At 41.1% G+C, this 21,349-nt stretch overlaps 2 protein-coding genes across 5 annotated transcripts; one reads left to right on the top strand and one right to left on the bottom strand.

The window, feature by feature from the left end:
• The first annotated feature begins 178 nt into the window (after positions 1-178).
• Positions 179-10,519, top strand: LOC105278666 (C2 domain-containing protein 5). Of its 4 annotated transcripts, XM_026973927.1 has the most exons (16): positions 179-536; positions 1,033-1,446; positions 1,544-1,684; positions 1,850-2,066; positions 2,287-2,412; positions 3,124-5,132; positions 5,193-5,483; positions 5,630-5,782; positions 5,945-6,113; positions 6,286-7,114; positions 7,203-7,523; positions 7,658-7,856; positions 8,067-8,245; positions 8,358-8,483; positions 8,593-8,739; positions 8,820-10,519. In XM_026973927.1, the coding sequence occupies exons 2-16, from the start codon at positions 1,080-1,082 to the stop codon at positions 8,904-8,906; spliced, it is 5,361 nt and encodes a 1,786-aa protein (XP_026829728.1). In that variant the 5' UTR covers positions 179-536; positions 1,033-1,079; the 3' UTR covers positions 8,907-10,519. The 4 variants fall into 4 exon arrangements, with proteins under 4 accessions (XP_026829728.1, XP_011336200.1, XP_011336201.1 ...); XM_011337898.3 differs by lacking the exon at positions 3,124-5,132 and having other exon boundaries at positions 183-536; positions 5,329-5,483; XM_011337899.3 differs by lacking the exon at positions 3,124-5,132 and having other exon boundaries at positions 183-832; positions 5,329-5,483.
• Positions 10,520-13,173: 2,654 nt separating this feature from the next.
• LOC105278667 (myosuppressin) lies at positions 13,174-21,222 on the bottom strand. Its single transcript, XM_011337902.3, has 3 exons — positions 20,808-21,222; positions 14,958-15,160; positions 13,174-14,682 (listed from the first exon to the last, which is right to left on the bottom strand). The coding sequence occupies exons 2-3, from the start codon at positions 15,151-15,153 to the stop codon at positions 14,597-14,599; spliced, it is 282 nt and encodes a 93-aa protein (XP_011336204.1). The 5' UTR covers positions 15,154-15,160; positions 20,808-21,222; the 3' UTR covers positions 13,174-14,596.
• Positions 21,223-21,349: the final 127 nt, after the last annotated feature.

Genomic DNA, 21,349 nt, shown 5'->3' with positions numbered 1-21,349 from the left:
TTGACCATTATTCAGTGTTAATTTTGATCACGTGACCTGTTTTGACGCTAAAAATGAGCGTCGAACGTCAGCATGAAAAAGCACCTTTACACACTACTAGATTTCTGACAAACTTGAACAATTTTACTTCCAGAAAACCGTGATAGATGACGCCACCGTTCCCTTACCGCGCGCTAGTTGTACAGCGCGCTTGACATGTTGACATGACGATGGTCAATAATAGAGGAATGGACTGAAGCCCGAAAGTAATGAGAAAATTCGATGCAACAATATCAAAAAGTTTAAACGAAAGGACCAATAATCAAGTAATAAAGATTGGAAGATCGATGCTAAATAATTGATTGATCGAATAGCTCGAAGGCATTGGAGTAATCGTTAGTCAAACCTGAAACAGGGAAAAATCAAAATAAATTCGTCGGAGCTATCGGACGCTGCCATGCGTTTCGCTCGGAAATATATGTATATTATATAGATAACTGCGGTTTCGCCGGAGGTTGCGTGCTCTTCCGCACTGTAACAAAGCGTATCTGTTAAGGGTAAGATACAGCAACTTCGTTGTTAATTGAAAAAATTGAGAGACTGCAATTATCCATTGACGAGACACTGGTTGTGTTTGTGTTTGTGTTTGTGCAATTTTATTGAGCGAAACGTGCAACGTGTAATGTGCAATAAATTTGATTTGTGATCGCTGTTGCTTGTAATAATATATTTGGACGTGCTTCAATAAATGTCCATTCTGACGTGCATTTATCAAAGTCTGCGTGTAATGTGTAAATTTGTGTATTCAATTCTTTTCTCTGAACACTCGGCTCAAGCTGCATTTTAAGGAAAAGTAAATGAAACACACGTTCGTTGCGATACCTAAAAAATATAGATTTCATGTAATTTTCAATCTTTGGTATTAACGATACATGGAAGAATAAATGCTTTGGAAATTTAGAAGTAACTTGCGTGATGTGTAAGAAAATTAAGAAAACAGATAACGAATAGTTGGCATTATTTAAAAGCCCTTTCTTTACAAATACGTTGCAGGTTGCTGATTGCTGCATACTGAGGTTGAACACTAAGGCGACACCAAAATGCCAGGAAAAATAAAGGTGAAAATATTGGCGGGCCGCAATTTGCCAGTGATGGATCGTTCGGGCGACACTACAGACGCGTATGTCGAGCTGAAATTCGGCAATATAACTTACAAGACCGACGTATGCCGGAAATCGTTGAATCCGCAATGGAACTCGGAGTGGTACAGATTTGAGGTTGACGATGCGGAGTTGCAGGACGAACCGTTGCAGATCAGATTAATGGATCATGACACGTACTCCGCGAACGACGCGATAGGCAAGGTTTATGTAAACTTAAATCCATTATTGCTGCCCGGTATGCTGCCTCCGGTAAAGAACATTTGGACTTTGGAAGCAGCCATGAATACTACTGCTGGCTCGCAAGGTGATACACCTGTACATTATGTAACACGAATTGTATTCTTCTCGTCTATTTTCTATGCTGTTCGTTAAGTTCATTTTGCAATGTTGCACGTTTACAGGATCAGTTATGACTGGATGGATACCTGTGTACGATACGATGCATGGCATACGCGGCGAAGTGAATATCATTATCAAGGTGGAGTTGTTCTCCGATTTTAACAAGTTTCGACAATCGTCCTGCGGGGTACAATTTTTTTACTGTAAGTTTAACTTTCACGTTTAATTTTCAAAGAGATTCAAGGGGAATTTTAAGGGGAACATACATGTAATTGTCTTCTTAAATTTATAATACTATTAATTATATTACCAATGTAAGCTTTATGAAAAGACATTTAGATTCTAAAAACAATTTAAATATATTCTAGCACCGAATATACCATATGGCTATCATGCACAAATGATACATGGATTCGTCGAAGAGCTTGTAGTCAGCGATGACCCAGAGTACAAGTGGATCGATAAAATAAGAACGCCTAGGGCATCAAATGAGGCACGACAGACTCTATTTTTTAAGTTGAGTGGAGAAGTCCAGCGGAAGATTGGATTAAAAGCGCTGGACCTCGGTGGAAATGCTGTGATCGGGTATGCCTCCATTTTGCAATGAAGCTTCATAATTCCTGGGAATTTAAATCTACTTCAAGTATTTATAATAAATGTTTGAATATTATTCTGTAAATTATTTATTATTTTTGATGTTATGCAAGTAGAGAGAATATGAAGAATATATATCAGGATATTTTTATATCTGAATTCTCAGGCCTGATTTTATTGTCTAACACGACAATACATTTATAATCGTCAGGTATCTGCAGAACTTCGACCTGGAAGGCGAGTCCGGCATTGTTGCCAGAGGTATAGGCACGGCGGTGACGCTCGTAAAATTGCACGACGTTCTCGGATTCCCTTGCGACAGCGTCAACATCGAGGAGTAAGTACGTCTAGATACTCGATGATATGAATGATCGGAACGAGCGCCCTGTCTGAATATAACTGCGCGTTTGATCGTTACGATAAACGGTAAATTATCACGCGACTGCGTCTGGCATCGTACGAGCCAATTAAGTGTGTCGCCAACTCGCATAAACGGTGATGGACTTGGCGCTCGCAAACGAGTTATTTCGAGAATTTTGTACAGGAAAATGTAACATTTCTACCGCGCGGACGAGACGCGCGTTATTCGCCGTTATGTACCTCGTGACTGAGAATATCTGCGGCGGATGAATAATACGCTGCTCGAATTTATCGCGAGCGAGAGTGATCTAATCCATAGAGAGCAATTAGGAGATATAGGTCCGTAATTGATTAGCCCCTATTTTACTTCCTGCCACTTCAGCGCATCATTATCGCTATCGCGAGCAGATCGAGCCGAATTGCTATCATGGATAAGCCGCTCCGTCAATTTAATTCGCTTGATTTCATTCTGAATCGATCAAGTTTCTTTATTAACTTAGTATAGGGAAGAAGAAAATGTTTCTCTTTTCTTTTGCACATAGTTTTCCTTGGTAAATAGTTTCTATAGTTTCTTGATCGCCTGAATTAGATTTATCTGCTACGTATATTTACGTTGAACTTTATTGGGAAGAACTTTTAAGATTAACGAATATTTTTCTGTCTTCCCCACCCGCATGCGTTTGCGTAGAATCACATTCGCGCTTTCTTCACGCACTAAAACGCAAGCGGAATGTTTCGATACCGACGACGGCGAGCCGCTCATTCCCATCTCTCTGCCCGCTTGTATCCCTGCTTTACATCATCATCCTCCTAGCGTGTCGACGCAACCCGTAGACAGAGGTCTTTCATCTTATTCAGCGCCTTCAGCGTCATTAACGTGTCTGGAACGTAGCACGAGGGCATTCGGAACTCGCGGATGCGCCAGAACGCGAAGGAAGTACGCCAGGTTTCCATTTCTTCGGTCGCCTACCTCGAACACCTTGAGTTTAAGGGCCCTGGGTCGGTCGGGTGGTCGTGATTTCCTCTCACCGGACGACACCAGGAAGAAATCGTCGCGCTACCGGCTCTCCAAGCAGATCAAGCACCTTCGCGACAAGTTCGACTCGCTCGGCGAGGAGAGTCGTCTCGCCGCGGAGTCCGACCGCGACTCCGACTCGCTCAGCTGGCGCGCCGTGCATCTGAAGAAGCAGAGGAGCCCTACGGAAACCGAGACCAGCGGCAAGTTAATGGCTGCCTTGTTGATCGGCTCCATACACAACATGCCGCTGAAGATCGCCGACAGTGCTGATCCTCTTTCAGCTTCTCCGGGCGACGAGTACATCGAGATGACGGAGCTGAAGACGAGAAGAACGTACGGGGAGGAGAACTCGCAGGAGAACACGGACGTGACGGACAGCGACAAGGACAAGGATGAACAACGGCGGGATGCTTCGTCGTCGCCCGAGGAAACGGAACGTTCGTCCTCCTGCGAGAACGATAACTCCACGGGCGACGACTTGTCGGACGACACAACCAGTTACAAGATCCTGGACGACTCGAGGTACTCGCTCAACAAGGATTCCGATCGGGCGGAAGACTCGCCGAGTCTCCAGGAGAAGATCCCCGTCACTCCATCCAGCTTGGAGAGTTGCCGTTTGTCGAGTCTCAACTTAACAAGCACGGAAGAGTACGTGGAGCTACGAAGGGACGCGATCCCCATAATCACCGTGGACGCTCACGAGAGCGGCAACTCGGACGCGTCAGCTGACGCGTTCGAGATGTCTGATAAGGAGAATCGGCGAAAATCGGTCATTCTGATGAACGCGCCGGAAACTGACACTCCTGTTTCAAGATCGACTCACTCATCGCTCGCTGATAAACGAGGTATCAGCGACGCGAAACAGTCACTTGGTTCCTCTGAAGAGTGTCAGACGTCGAGGGGCAGTAAACGGCGTAACGATGTCACGATGTCTGCGGCGGATAATCCGTCTCGCGAAGTGCATCGGGTTCATCTGACCAGGCACGAGCGGGACCTGTGTCGGGCGCGCAGTCAGTCAGCTCAGCGAAACGGACAACCGATAGAAGAGAACGTAAGCGTAGCAAGGAAGAAAACAGACTCGGTAGTCGAGAGGTCGTTCGATTCCCCGTGCACGACGACGGATACCAGCCTGATGAACGAAGAGCTCCGCGCAAGGGCGAGCAGCGAGAGACGCAGGTGCATGCACGACCTGATCAAGCTAATCGACGCGAAGATGATGGTCTCGGCGCGCGCGACGCGGCGCGCCAAGAGGACCGCGTCGCAGGCGAGCAAGAGAAGGAAACGCGAGAGGAAGACGTGCAAGGTTCCCACGTCGGTTGGCAAGTTGTCCGAGAAACTTCCTTCGCGCGGTACGCCCATAAGGAGGCACGCATCGCACAGGCGTCGCGGGAAGGAGGCACCTCTTCGGGTTCCACGCGTCCGTTCGCACCCTGATTCCATCTTTTCTGGCCAGATCTACTCGGCCTTCTCGACCTTCCACGTTACTTCCCGCTCCTGCGGCTCCTCCCTCGTCAATTTAACTGATCGTCGTACACGCGTGTCGGCCGGCTCGGGACGAGCCGTCGTTTCCCCGGCTCTCGCAATCGACCGTCCATCCGACGGCGGCTCGCCGAGAAGCTCGAGGAGCTCGCCGAAGAGCAATTGCTGCAAATCCGACGCAGTATCCGCGGTGTGTATCAGCAAACCATCGGTAGACACTAATCGCCCGACCTGTCCGTGTCCCCACGTGACGTCGGGAGTCGTCGCCGTACGCAAATGCAGTAGTGTCTGTAATCTAGAGGAAGCATCATGTCATATTGATTGCACTAAGCTGTCCACTAACACGGCTAATATTACTTACAACTCGTGTGTGTCCCGTCCTTCTCCCGATCTTAGGCAGCAAGATGAGGGCTCCGTCAGTCCGTCGTGCCCGCTTCCAGCCGTTTCTTCCATGGCCGTGAAGATGTCGCAGTCGCCGGCGACCAGGACGCTCGCCAACGTGCCGCTTCACCGGCGGTCAAGTGACTCCGACTTGAGCGTTACTCCGAAAGGTGAGGAATTTATCATTACAATAAGAAAGATTTTATATCTTGTACAGTTTCTTGATATCTTGACTTTAATTTTTCCAGAGATTTGATTTAAAAAAAAGTGGGTGGAAAGATCACGTTATATTTTTTTCTCTCTTTTTATTTCTCAGGTAACTCTCTCGGCAGCAGCGAAAGGTCAATGGCAGGCCTCTTAAGGACACCTGCTGCGGTCGTTAGACCCATGAATCAAGACACTTTGGAAATGCTAGAGTACCCGTTCATCACGATGCAACACTATCCACTTGGTTTCATATTACATATAGGTAAGCTCATCGCGTGTCTCCGGGATCGCATACTCAGTCCTAATTACCCGTGCCGGGTTTATTTTAACCCCGCAAAAAATAACGGTAATCTGTTTCAAAGACTTAAAGATTGACATGAATCGTATATAATCGTGACAAACTGAATTGTATATGTGGAGATAGGTGGTCTGGTGAGCTCAAGGTCGGTGAAGTTGCTTGAAAGAATAAGCAATTTGGAGGAACCGGAAGGCCGGGATGCATGGTGGACCGAGATCAGGATGGAAGTCAGGTCCCACGCGAGAGCATTAGCTTGCAACGTTGTCATCGGCTACAAAGAAGAAACTAGTATATGGTAAAATCCTGTTATTGACGTTAAATAAATGTAATAGACCTGCACACCTTAAATAATTAATTGTTTATTTGATTATTAATTTAATTTGTTTACTCGATGATTAATTTTCTACCTAAACTTTTAAGTTTTTGTGCTTCATGTTACATTACTCACATGACACTCCTTTTTCCAGCGATGACGTGTGCGTGTTGAGCGCTTCCGGCACCGCGGCAGTTATAAACCTGCACAATTCCGGACAAGATTCCGACGGCGTCGTTCTGAACAAGCTGCAACATTTGCAACTTCAGCAAGGCGCATCCGCGGCTACTGCCGCGGAATCAGATCGCGAGAAGGGCCAGCAAAAGCTGGCAGCGACCAAGCCGGAGAAGGTGATCGACGGTGACGTGCCTATCGCGACTCACCCGGAACGACAGAATGGGAGGACCTGCAGGCACTCCTCCGAGAGCAACGACCACGAGGCCGGTCAGTCTCAGCTGCGGTGCAATCTGTGCCACCTGCCCTACAGCGACAGTAGCGTGCCATTTCGAGTGAACGTGTCGAAGTGTGCGATATGCAAACGTGCCAAAGTCCCGGACGTGATGTTCACCACGATCGAGGTGCCTGCGAACATACCGACAACCGGGAGAGGCTGCTTCATTCAAGCGACCGTGTGCAAGAACAAGAAGGACCTGCGAGGCGAACTGAACGCAAAGGAGATATCTGACTGCCTGCCCTTTTTGGACTACGAGCTCCATAGTCTGTTGCTGAACAAGCTGAAGATCAAGGGCATGAACGCGGTCTTCGGCCTGAGGTTGCAGGTCTCCATCGGCGAGCGATTCATAATCGGCATGGCGGTGGGCACCGCGGTTTACCTGACGGCGCTGCCGCCGCCTACTATTCCGCAAATAGCGTCTGGCAATTCGTGGCACAACGAGGAACAGTTGGCCGAGATGCAGAAGTCTATCGTCGAAACGGTGAAGAAGAATCGAGAGTTCTATCATCTGAAGCCTATCGGAGTGAACGTACGTAGTGGACGATCAAAGCGCGATATAAACCTTGAGAAAATTATCAGAGAAAGAACTTTTAATCGTCGATAATCGCGATTTGCAGGAGATGGAAAACGGACGCGTCGTGAACAATTCCGACACGGACGAGTCGGACGAGGACTTGCCGGAGCTCGATCTCGGGCTGGGCACTCGCGACGCGTGCGTCCTGGAAGTGGACGATATCGAGGACATGGACCGGATATCGTCGTTGATGGACGATAGACCACCGGACGATTTCCACGTCGTTAATACGCAGACGATACCTGGTCTTGAGGACTTGGAGATTGTTCGGAACTTACAAATGTTCACGCAGGTGTGGAGGGCCAAGATCCCCACGGGGCACTCTGTGTCGATGCCATCAAAGTGTCTCGCCAGATTACTTCAGGTACGATTACGATTATAAAGTGTGTCATAGAAAATTTTACAAGTTTACTTTACAACGCACATTTCACTCGTATTGATCAATAAAAGCCGTAAACTATTTCTTCGTCGTTAAAGTATACCTTACCTTGTCTGCAGTCCTTGTATTTCAAATTAAGAAGGATGGTCCCTTGCGCGCTGTGCGATATGCAGTTTAAAGTAGCGCTAGCCGAGCAAGATGAGATCCAATTAACTGTCGTCGGTATGGCGCTCGGATTAGGAGAGCCCCTGAACGCGGACAAGTATAAAAGGAAAATCGTGCACCGTTCCTTGAGCAAGGATCAAGTAAGAAAGCCAGGTACTGCTTAGAACAATTCTATTTATAAATTTCGTTTCACGTTGTTTCATTAAAATTATTACTGGACTTTATCACAATTTATTGTTAATAAATAATAATTGTAACTACTGGTTTGCATCATATAATTCTAATCTTTCATTCAATGTAAATTTTGAAGAAAACTTTACATTTTATAAAAGTACTGTAACTACGTTTCTTTTTCTGCTCCAGATGATAGCGATATGATATTCAGTCTCGACGAGGATCATTTAGAGAATAATACAGTATCCGATAATACAACGCGCACTTGTATAGGCAACCCCGCGACTTTAAACAGCGTCCCTATACAAAAACCAAGACCACGTTCGCCCCTACGTTCAAAGATACTTGCCACTCATAGACGTAAACACGTAAGTATATTATTTTCTGGCAGCTTCGGGATCGTGCCTGTTTGATAAAATGCATGATACATTTTCTCTATCTGGCGGTATAAAAATTTCATCATTAATTTATCAATTACAGGTGCCTCTGAAAGGAAGATACGGCGTGGACATAACACCATTGTCTTATCTGCCGGGTGGAAGGATAGAAAGGTACCAAGGCAATCTGAATTTCTTTTTCATCCGTGAAAGCACATCGATACGGGAGGTGAGCTTCGCGTAGAATAAGATCAGTTGGGTCCCGTTAGAGTACCACCCTAATCCGGCAAAACCTTGTATTTAATCCTCCGTGATTCCGACGACGAATATATTTACAGAATGGTGGCCTGAGCGGCTTCACTCATAGTTTTGTGATGGAAGTCCTGGCGATCGTTCGCGCGCACATTACGGCATTAGGAGGTAACGCCATGGTGGCGTTCTTCATGACGCAGTGCGTGCTGCTTCACAGCCCACACAAAAATCAAGTCAGTAAACGCAGCGATAAAGTATTATTCATTCCGAATGATATGATTGGTTCTTGTACGGCTGACTGATTTCGTTTCAGGGTCAGTGTCTTATTAACGTGGGCGGTGACGTGGTAACGGTGTCTTATTATGCGGACGAAAAGCACAGCACCATCTCAAATTGCTGACCCCAGCCTCCGCATTCAGCACCGCCGTAAATAAAATACCCGCCTGGCAATCGAGACCGTTTGCTCACGCGTTTGCCGGACGTCATAGTGGATACAGGTATACATCATCGCAGTAATACGAGACTTCTAGAATACTGCGTCCATGGTGTCTAGTCTTGTGATATTTCGTTAATATCACAAAAAGCTTTTGATATTGCATACTTATTTTACGAAATCACACAGATTTGTATTTTATTTTATTCTCGAATTGCAATTGTTTTTTTAAAATGAGTAAGGAAGGGAAGGATGAAAAGTGCACAAGATTGAAAAATATGATTTCTATTGCGGTATGCATCCTTTTTTTTAAAACAATATATTGTTACTTACTGATGTATTTGGAATTTAGGTAGAAATTTTTCTTTGCGATATGTTATCATGATTACGTAAAAACATATGATTTAATATTGACAGACTATAGCGGTTTATATTACTTCTCCTAGAGATATGTAAATTATCATTTTATGGATTGATAGAAATGCGCTAAAAGTAACATGTCTGTAGGATCGATCCATTTCAGATATCATGATATAGTATCGTTCACTAGGTGCCTTTGAAATTGTGCAGAAAACAGAGTTCCATGTGTACAAGATGTTTTCCTGCGTTACGCGCAGGATGTAGTTACAGGCGTGTAGCGTATATACATAATTGCGACTTTTACATTTAGATTTTTCAGACTCCAACTAAGAAAACATTTTTACCTTGAAGAAGAAATGACAAGATGAAACTAAAAATGCTCACTTTTTACAGTCTTTCATTGCATCGAAAGAGACAAACGAGAGACCGATAACTTCAGAATCTCATCTCATCGCAAGGAGATGTTGGTCAGTTTGATTCTATTTAATTCTGTAAATATTTATTGTGCGTACGTAATAAAAAATGTATCCGTTAACGACCAATTAATCGACAAGGGATGTAAAGGGAATGCTGATTGCAAGGAAAGCGTTTCGGTGTTTGTCGCGCTCAATATATTATATCATTATAATCTTGTGATACGGAGCGAATGTGTTCTTTGCTCCAAGATGCGACAAGATAATGAAATGTTATTACGTATATTACGTTTCCTAGATAAAGATTTCTACATCCTCTACTCTCTCTGTGCATGATGATCGTGATATGTAAATTCTATCGTGTATTTATTCCTTAGTTAGTTGAAATGATAATCGCGAATTACGACAAATATTTAACCAGATCGAATTCTAGTCAGTATCAGCATTCACGTTTCTGTTATCAATTCTGTTTTGTTATTTTTGGAGAATTTCGAGAGCGAAATACTCCGTTGTTGAGCTGAGAAGATTGATCGATGTTACATTAATTCTACCGTTGTACGAGATCACTATGACTCGATTTTCTTCATTTTTAATTATATTTATCATCTTATTATGTTGCGAAGAGCGATTGAAAACGTGATAGCGCGGGTCATGGTAACTTTAAGGAATTAACGTCGACTTAGTCGAGATAAGTGAAATGATGTCACTCTGTGAGCGTGACCCATTGTCGCTTTCGAAAAATGGAAATAAAGGAAAACTACGTTGTTCTCCAAAGGGGATGTTCTTTTAATAAACGATTGCGGAACATCTTACGCCTTAATCTTTTAATCGTAGCGCCGCAGGATGGATGGATGGATACGAAATTTCATCTGGCTTGGTCATCAGCATGTGGTAAAGTGACCGCGCGTGCACGATCATGTTTCGCGTTACGGTGTTTGTACGCGTTTACGGCGTTTACTCGCCGCGACGTGCACGCGCGTAAGGACGAGATAAATTACGCGCCGCGGGAATAAAATACCAGCTGCGACATGCAGAGGATGCGGGGGGTTAAATTGGAGGTGTGCGATACAGGACACCTTTCCCGTCCCTTTACACGCGGTAAAGACTACTTGGGATGCAGGATGGCTGATGGGAGAAAAACAAATATTGTCGCACGGGTAATTGCCGACGATGGAACATCAATCTTCGAGGCTCGCGCACGCTCCTCGTCTCGCCAGTTTCTGGCAAATCCGAGTCTTTTTTTTCGACAAGTGCGACAAATTTCGCAAAATCTTCCAGTCTGACAATTGGAGTGGAAACAATTAAGATCTGGAATTACATGGGTGATACCTCAACGAAAAGCAGGGTAACAAGACGATGATTTATTCCAAGAGAAAAAAGAAAGAGAGACGTTTATTTGCGCTCTGGGACAAGTCCCCTCAAGCGCAATACATATCCATAGCACATACAGTTGTAAAAATTTAAGTAGTGTATCATCAAGAGCAAGTACCATAAAAATATAATATTATAATGTATACAAAATAATAATAAAAAAAGAAAATTAAAGAGTAACGTAGAACGCAATATAAAATTAATAATAACAAAGTAAGCTTGAAAAATGTATAAAGACAATTCTGCTGCAAGTTGACAGTATAAGGAATCATGCCTCAGCAGTATATGCAATAATAAAAATGCAGTGTACAATAATAAAAAGAAAATGACAAGAAAAGGATTAGTAGATTAGTAGGTATTAATTTAACTAAAAAAGGAAAAAGAAATATTATTAAGCGGCGGTAAAATATCAGAAACTCTAATAAAAACTCTCTAGAAGTTCTAATATAAAATATAGAACTGAAGAAAGAAAAAGGAAAGAGCAAGTAGGAATAAAGGAAGACTAATAATACGAATACGAAATATATCTATTTTTTATGAACACTAGCACACAGGCGCGCGCTACGCGCGCTATAAGTAAAATAAAAAATTAAAAAAAATAAAAATAATATAATAAATAAAATTATCAATATAACCGCACTGACAGCCACTATGACATTCTGACATTCGCAACACGAAGTTCAAGTCACACGAAGTTCGAGCCAAGTGAGAGAACCAATCAGCGTCGCGGAAAAGAGGCCTCAAAAAAGAACTTCACGATGTTAACACGCCTTTTTTAGAATAGGATTCTGCTGATACTCTTGTAGAAAATTAATTATAAACTTATTATAAATAATAGTTTTTCTAAAGAAGCTTTGATTGATTTTTTATTATTCGATATGCTCATACCTTTATATTTATTCATTTAAGACACATATTTCTTTCTTGTGAAATCATATTCAGGTATTCGTCGATCATCAACATTTCATATTTGTTCGTATCAATTTTCCGTTCTGCGTTATAACATTCAAAGGTAAAAGAAATGCATAATGAATGATGTAGCAGCTTTATGCACATTTGATAATTTTTTTACTCTATTTATGTGTAGATATCACGATGTATTCGTAGGATGTCATTCGATGGATAAAAAGTATGAAAAACACTTTTATGTTTTTATGAGAGAACCGCAATGCATAAAAATTATCCACGCGCAATTTTTACGAGCGTTGAGTGTATGAAAAAAAGAGGAAATCATTTTCAAGAAAAAACCCACTAAAAATTCGTGGTTTGCACGCTGTTGATTATTACAATCTGATTTGGCTTGAACTTTTATTATTATTTCACGTAACATTGCAGTTATGCGATTCACAGATATGTTAATCGCGAGCTCAACAAAAACTGGAAGCTGCTTAATGAAAACAGTACATTTTTCTGCAGTTGGATCTGATTTCCGGGTTGCAGCCGCATTTTTTGTCTTTGCTTTCAATATTTAATAAGCGTTCACTTCATCAAGAAGAGAAGCAACTTGATGTACTACGCAGTGTATCTAGAGCTCGATTGAGCCAGCAATTTTCATTTACTAATAGCAGCTTACTCTGAACGATTAATTGAAGCAACATTGCTGTCTTCTCTACCGTGACAAGAATCTTAATTGTAGTTTTTACCTCGTACAGTTAGCCCTTGCTACTCGGCCTATTCCTCTGACGCAATCTCTTTCATCCCTGCTTCCACTCGTCCGCGAGTAGCTCGATTTCCGCAAACCTGGTCCGCCGGAAATCGACTCGTTGAGATTCAGTCTCGCTCGGGAGCATTCTTTCCCTGAATTTTTACCGGATCACCGCGAGGTATTCCGCACGTGAATTACACCCCTGTGCGCAGAATTTTCATCTTTTCGATGATATCAAACCAGTTGCAGGGTGTCCGAAGTGTGATTTAGTATCGCGATGTATCCTCAGAGTCTTATAATTAAAAATATCATAATTAAAATATTATAATTAAAAATATTAAATATTAAGCTTCTCTTCATATCTCGCCGGAAACCTTTGCAGCGTCACGATGGATGACATAGGATGGTAGTTTAATAATCGACAAGGTGTTCTGAGAGAGAATCATTTTATATATATACATATATATTTATGTATGCATATATGTCTACTATAATAAATATATTATCATGTATACCACACGACATATACGTACATTAATCCGCATCATGTCGAGCATATCTTACAGTTTCGTTCGTTCCGTGAGTGACAGTACATTCACAATGCAGCGAATATATTTAACGAGCAAGTAAGACGTAGAGACGTTGGGAGTAATGCAATTTCTCTTAGGACGAATTAGGAGCCCTCTCCGAATCCGGGTACGTAGTGTTAATTAATTAAAAGGCTGAGATCTGAGGCTGGGACGATTAAAGCAGTTTTGATCATCGGTAATCAGCGCGCGTCGGCCCAATTTAATTTATGTTTGAATTAATTACATTTGGCGCTTTCAGATTGATCGTCCGCGGCAGCGATCGTATTACGAGACCGTAGAGCCACTGATCTACAAAATAAATCCTGTGGAAAGTCTCGCGCAGCGCCCTTTGCCTTCTCGTTTATGTAAAAGATTATTATCCCGCGACGTGACGCGAAGATGAGAGTGATTAATTGGTAATACTAGTGGTCGCGCGAAAATCGATATGGCACAACGTTCCTACGTTCTTACATTCGTAAAGTGGCCGATGTTAGTCTAACTGTGATGATTAGAGAGTTAAGGTAGAGTAATCGATAGACGAGTAAACTTGATACACACTCACCTACGACAGAGATTCGTAGATTAAAATAGTACACCTTTTTTTTGTGATATACAGTCACATTTTTTTTCTACTCGTGGCAAGGAAAAATAGAAGTGGACGTAGCGCTCAATGTTCAGAGGATATTTGCCATTCATGTAAAAGGTTTTAAGATCGAGCAGAGGTATCATAGAATCTGTTCTCGAATTCTTCGAAGAACGGCGAAAAATTGAACAACTTCAACGTTCTTGCAGAGAAACGTTTAAAGGAAGATTTTCTGTGCTGCTAGAAATCACACAACGGAATTTCTCAGTCCCAAAAGTAGAAGGTTGATCGTCAATTAGTGTCGAGATACGACACGTTTAATTTTGTCAATTGTTAATTAAAATCTCTCCGCATTTTTACTTCTTGTCAAACAGAAAGGGTGAACCAAACTGCGCGCTAAAGCGTTTAAAATTCAATCTTGACGAAGCATAATTACTTTTATAGCGAATTAACACTAGATAGACGCTCGAGGGGACAATTTGACTCCTCAGCGCTGCACAGACAGCGAGTGAAAGTGATCAAAGTGGCCGGATTGTTCAACGTTAAGAAGATCAAGAGATCGTGTCTTTTGGCGCGGTGACTGCTGATTTCTCTCTCTTTTGTTTTACATCTGGCAAATGTCCTACAGTGTCAATGATCAGAGATGATGATCGTACGACTTAAGAACTCGAAACGTTTATCGCTTGCGAATACAGAGCAGAGTGTGTGGTATCATTCTAACGTTTTCCAAAGCGCAAGAAAACGTGATCGACGTCTTGCCTCTTGACACCGCTGTCATACCGGGGCAAGTTCTCTCGGTATTCTGAAAGCATTTCAATGCGACTCACATGATTATCGTTTATCGCGAACCACCTTTGCCAGAAAGCATGATAGAAATACTTATGTAGAATGTGCGAGCACGAAAAAAATCAGTTTTGATATAGATAATCGATTGCATAAATTGCCATATAAATGTGAAAATCAGATTCACGTGCAAATAAGTAGTTAGAAAATTATGTACGCATGCGTAGATAAAGAATATACATATGTGCAAAATTTGTCCTTGTTGCTGGAGAGATTATTATTTGATTACATTACCTTTATCATCGACGAAGTCGTTCATGTCTCTAACGTCCCATATTCTAGCGATGGCCACGCAGATTTTACGTAGTCTGGGTGGCAGCTCCTCGAGAAATCCTGAATTGCATTGAGCGGGCAACGCAGCGAAGGCCTCGCCGGACAGGATCGTCATCGCCGTTACAGATATGACGATTATCAGCGTCGAGCTCATCATTTTTCGGCTGCAAAGAGAGAGAGACAAATTCATACATACGCGTATCTTAAAGAGATGCGAGACATCACGGATATAGCATACAATTATTATTATTATTATTATTAAAATATTAATATATATATATAATTATATATAATTATTATTATGAATAAATCTGAACGATTGAATCAATTTGATCGTCGATTTAATTCAAATGTAACTCCAACTGAATTCCTGATTTAATTCCATCTTCGATGATTTCGAGCTCTACTTTCGATTTGACATTTTACCTTTGACGTTTTGCTTTTGATATCCTTTGATGTTTCGTTTTGATATCTTTGATGTTTTGTCTTTGCTTTGCCGTTACGTATCGTATCATGTATTATGTATCAGATTATGACATTGTTATTTGTTGTTACTAGGATGCTTTATTGTCTTATGAGTGTTATGTACATGAATATGCATACATCTTTTATCTGCCAGACATTGTACATACAATTCGTTCGCGTGCTCTACAACTTCTTCACGTGTATGCGAGGTACGTAGGAGAGATGCATCATGTGTCACACTGTGTCTTCCATGAGATATGTACAAGACCAATAGAAGTTCAAGATACAAGAGGAAAGAGAAAAAGAATGCACAAGAGGAATGTTGGAGACGATAAAGGTCGACTAAGAAGGAAAGGTGGGACATCCTATTACAGAGGAGATGATCTAAAGGCATGCCTGGCAAATAAAATTTATTGATACGAACATGATCTTACGGACACGCTCAAAGTGGGAAGAAATCGCATTACGATCCGAGCGCGTGCTCCGACTGTTCGATATAGTTTTTACTCTGTAGCTCTGTACTTCGTACTCGAACGGTATTTTTTTTTTTGAAGCATCGCAAGATCATTTGCAAGATCAGAGCGGAATTGGACACTTACATTATGCATGAACCAGCAGCAGAGTAGGAGGGACTAATATCTTCTTTTCGTCCCTGCAGAAGGTCCGGCGTGCAAACAGTGGTCTCATCAGAGTTACGATGATCAGATGAAAGAGTATTTAATAAGACGCTTTGCGCGTTTTATTAAAGAGCTTGGACAAGTCTGAGAAATTGCTTCTTCGTGTTGGACGAAGAAACAGATGACAATTTCCGAACTGACGCGAGGGAAATTGTGTCCTGATGAAAAACTTCCGTTCCAGACATACTCCGTGAATATTTGTTCATGTATCGTAATGACATGCTAAGGATATCTCTTATTACAGGTCGCTGTTTGGATATCTGATGAGATGGCAATTCATCACCCATGATTTTAATTATCCTCGGGTTGCGCATGAGGTCAATCTTATTTAAAGTTTCCTGAAGACGTATTATATTTTGCCATCTAGCTTCATGTAATGGAGAGAGAGAGAGAGAGAGAGAGAGAGAGAGAGAGAGAGAGAGAGAGAGATTGTGTATATAATATTGTGTATATAATATTGTGTATATAATATTGAGAGAGAGAGAGAGAGAGAGAGAGATTGTGTATATAATTATGGTACATGAATTGGAGCAAATAGACAACCTGTTGCTGATTCATTGAAGTTCACTTGTGTGATAGACAGAGTAATTTTATACGAGCACGTTTCTCCAAGTACGTTACGTTAAGACTTTGATAACACCTAATTAATTCTGCTTGAACAAAATGTGCTGTAAAAATAATACATAAAATTTTAAAAGTACAATATATTGAAATAACCTGACACACGTGGAAAAACGTAAGAAATTCAATTTCAGGAAACAAGAAATACGAAATGGCTTTTAAAAATTAAAATATCGTTTATCAGAAAATTTACATTACAAAGTAAAAATGTTAACCTGTAACTTATAACTATATTATACATATATAATTTTCTAAGAATTTACATTACAATACAAGAATTTTAATTTGCAATTTCTAGTCAGATACGGATAATTTTTAAAATTTAAATCTTCTATTGAACAAGGAAAATTCAAAATTGTTTACAAGAAACGAAAATAATTTCTGTGTTAATGTATTCTACAAATTGTTCTTAAATGGGAATGAATTTTAATTAATTCTTGACACTTTGAAACATTCATCCTTTACCATAGTACTGAAATTTAAATGAAAAGGATATTGTTGTTTGCATTTACTTATCATCAGCATATACGCGTATGTAAATATTGGCGATGCACCGAATAGGTGTGACGCAATACTAAAAAGTACGTTTTCACATCCCTATATTGCTATACATGAAATTACTGCGTCCTGTGTTGTGTCTGACCGTAATACGTGCTCAGTCTAATGCATCTGTTATTATAAAAAGCACGCACAGCAATTATAAAAATAGCAATAGCATCTGGATAATGACAACTCGAAGTTTCCGAGATGAGGAACGTTTTTTCCAGACATTAGCGGCTTAAGAGATACGACGATGGAAGATGATTATGAAACTTTTGATTCCGGAAGAAATGATGATAGTGTGTACTCAAGTATTATTAAGGAAAAATGGACGATAAGCTTCGATAATATTTTTACGTAGAAAACAATATATCATTTACGAAGAGAATATTCACTATAGCGTAGATTTAAATTTTGCATTATAAGTTTGAAGATTTGCAAGTAAAAATGTTCTAGCTAAAAGTATTAACACCTAATTAATTCTTGAAAATACTGTGTTGTAAAAATAATACTAATAGTAATAATAATATATGAAAATTTTAAAAGTAAAATATATTGAAATAACTTGACGCTTGATGCACGTACATACGTAAGAAATTTCCGCAAATAAGTACAAAATACATTTTATCTCTGAGAAATGACTTTGAAAAATTAAATGTAGCTAATGTGAAAGTATTTGGAAAATATGAACAGACATGAACGCAGACAAGCTTCAAGTTTTTCATGCAATGTTCGCCGTAACAGTATTAATATATAAAATGCAAAATCATATATATGAAATATATATATATATGTACAATACTCTTTATAATAAAATATTTACTCTCGTTAATATCATTATAATTAATGTCATATTTTTAAAATAAATTTTAACGATAATTAATAATTATCGTTATTAAGTAAGTTAATGTATCATTAATTATCAATATTAATAATAACGGTGAATTATGACTGATACATACTAATCGCAAAAGTAAGTCAGATATCGGAAATCCAACACAACGGTTTTATGTATCTGTTCTTATTTTTCATAAACATATTATTTTATTGAACGCGTCGTTATTATTTCTTATCGCTGAGAATGGAATGGAATTGTATTATATAAAAATGAAGAAACTCAGCGAGAGAGAAATAAATACGAAAAGTACAATGCGAGTGGAATACATTAACACACACATATCATATGTTCTTCTTCAAAGTCCCTTGAATGATGTACCACATACGCACAAACATATATATATATATATATATATATATATATATATATATATATACGTATTTATCGCAACAGTATCGATCGTATATTTTATCCTCTTTCTGATATTTCGGAATAATGCATATTATGTAAATCGGGGCTCCGTATAACTACGATGGAGTTACGATTAAATATTAATACCGCGAAAATCGAAAACTGACGGAAGGCTCTCCGGCCAGCCCGAAAAGGCACAAATGTATCGATAAATCGAATGGAACTTTCAAAAATTCACGAAGCTTCGCGGTATCTATTCAAGAGATGGATGTACATGATGGTGTACATATGTGCGTTTCGTACTTTTTCCTTGCAGATAACTCGAGTGATCCTGATATTCGTGTGGGACAAACGAGGGAGATTGAAGGGACATGATTAGTCCTCACAGATTATCAATCCTCACAGCATCCGGGAGTCAGAAGATTACTTCTAAAGCAAGGAGGATCGCCGTTAGCCTTTACTTGGAGAAGATTACGGTGGCGGCTTCCTCAAACTGAGATTTCTCCGAGCGTAATTTCGAGGAGTCGTCGAGTCGAGTAACAAATTGCAATTGTGTAAAAATCAAATGACAATCAAGATCTTACCCTCCGAGGCTAGATTTATTCTGAAGTTTCTGATCTTTCGACGTCTATATTGCCACTCAAGTATTTCCCATTACCATCTACGGTTCCTACGGAGCTCATACAAAATTAATATTTCTTCAATCTTGTGAAGCAAACTGGGAACGATTGGCATTTTATTGGAAATAAATAATAATATCAAGATATTGAGAAGTTAGAGAAAGAGATGCCGATATCAATGCTTGACATTAACGTCTGCGTGACTTCTAGTAGACATTTCGCAGGAATTATTACATCTCATAGATTGCACATGAAGCTGTACGTGAAGATACGCAGTTTCCGAATGCTGGTCGTTACACAATACGTTTTACGACACGATCAAGATGATGGAACGAGCGAAAGTGTCGCACAGGAACAGGATCGTTATATCCGGCACAAATGCATTCGCATGCAGTTTGCGTCATTTGTATATGAGAAGATGTCCGCAGACGATACGGATGTTGATACATACTGCGAGTTACGAGTTTACGCGACATTGTAACGAGCAGACTTGCTTGGAAATTGTCGTTTATGGCAAGGTGTTGGATTAACTGCACGTGATAACGTGCGCAATCCGAATGGACGCAAAGAGTCAGCACACCCTGGACAATCATACGTGCCTGCCGAAGCTGACGCTAATGACTTTCGCAAGCTCGTAAGCGCTAGATCCTGCCTGCCTCGCCACTATCGTCTTTCTCGATTTTCTTTCGATTATTCGCGTACATCGGGATGTGTAAGGAATAAAACTGGAAGTACCAGACGATACAGCAACTTTCGATTCCCTGTGGTCTAACTTTTCAATTCTTATTTGTTCGGACCTATATATATGTAAACGATCACCGGAGGCAATTCAAGCCACAGGCTTGGACTTTTGCGCTAAATACAAATTTTGCAATATTTGAGAAGGCGACAAACAACTTCGGTACCCTATGTCATCAACTGCAAACTGCATTTGCAGATGCTTGGAGTCATGAGAGTCAAATCAAAGTCAAGTCGCGAGGGTTTAATTGTAATAAAGGCGTTTTGAAAATCTCTGGAACTCGCGTGAGAAAAATCAAAAGAAAAGCACGATTTTTGTTAGTATTTGTTGCAATGAATAAGATACCTCTTTCTAAGGCTGGATTCTGAAGATTCGGAGAGTCTACTTCCTACGAATTTACCGCTGAAAATACGGCTTCGTATAATTTCCATATGAAATTTAGGATATTTGTTATGGTCGAGTGGTCGAGGGTTTTGTCAAAGATTAAACGATATGATACTGTTTGTGAGAGAGAAAGAGAAGAATTTCCATAAATCAGGTTCGTACAGTGATTCTTCTGATCCATTCTGCGATGATAAAAAAACAAAAAAGCGATAATATGTAAAAAAAGCTTTTCTACAATATGCAAAAAAAAGTAATTTTTGCGAAAAAGTTTACGCGAAATATGTATCATGATGATAGTTCTAGTTAACGCGCGCGATAAAAACGGAATATGAAATGAGAGAAATAAATTATGTCAGTATTTATTGCACTAAAGAATTTCAAATTCACGTAAAAGGAAAACTAGCTGAACAAATATTTAAAAATAGTTCATTCCAAAGCACTTTACGTTAATTACGTGTTTCTGAAAGATGTGACTGGAAGTTTATACCATGTTAAATGCAACAGAACGATACCAACCTGGCGAGAGCTCAAGAACAGCGGGAACTGTCGCTGCGACGTCGAGGGGGACTGTCAGCGTTGCGAGAGGGAAGAAGAGAAGCCTGCAGCTTCGCGCGCGCGATCAACCCCCAAGCACTTTCCTGCGAGAAGAGGAAGAGTCGCGAAGGTCTCGCACACGAGAGGAACGATCTTGAAGAGTTCGGCGGGCAACTGACTCCTCAGCTGGCGTGGCTGGCTTCGGCTCGAGTTGAATTCCGGCGACGAAATTACGGATGTCGAACGCGGGGGTGCGGACGGACGCAACGGATGGATGCACGGGGGACGACGGGGGTCGGAGAGGAGAACAAGGGATTGTGAGGGTTGCGAGAATGCGAAGAGAGGACTGGAGAGACCCGGCGAGACCGTGTAACAGTGGCAAGAACAGCCGGAGATCAGCCCTTAAATACGCGCCGTTCCAACTGCCATGCGCGTTTCATGGGGCGCCAGAGAAATCATACGTCGACGCGTAACGTTGCTCTCGCTTTTCTCACCCTCTCTCGCACGTCCTCTCCCGCGTCATC

Source organism: Ooceraea biroi, chromosome 11 (genome assembly GCF_003672135.1).
Source record: "Ooceraea biroi isolate clonal line C1 chromosome 11, Obir_v5.4, whole genome shotgun sequence".
Lineage (NCBI taxonomy): Eukaryota > Metazoa > Arthropoda > Insecta > Hymenoptera > Formicidae > Ooceraea > Ooceraea biroi.
This window is presented reverse-complemented; position numbering and strand designations above follow the sequence as displayed.

Excerpts from the sequence above, each read along its gene's own strand:
- LOC105278667 (XM_011337902.3), bottom strand. The coding sequence starts at position 15,153 with ATGATGAGCTCGACGCTGATAATCGTCATATCTGTAACGGCGATGACG. Across the intron at positions 14,683-14,957 it reads CGACTTCGTCGATGATAAAG|AATACCGAGAGAACTTGCCC; the intron begins GTAATGTAATCA and ends AAATGCTTTCAG.
- LOC105278666 (XM_026973927.1), top strand. The coding sequence starts at position 1,080 with ATGCCAGGAAAAATAAAGGTGAAAATATTGGCGGGCCGCAATTTGCCA. Across the intron at positions 5,783-5,944 it reads TGGTTTCATATTACATATAG|GTGGTCTGGTGAGCTCAAGG; the intron begins GTAAGCTCATCG and ends ATGTGGAGATAG. Across the intron at positions 8,484-8,592 it reads AAAGCACATCGATACGGGAG|AATGGTGGCCTGAGCGGCTT; the intron begins GTGAGCTTCGCG and ends ATATATTTACAG.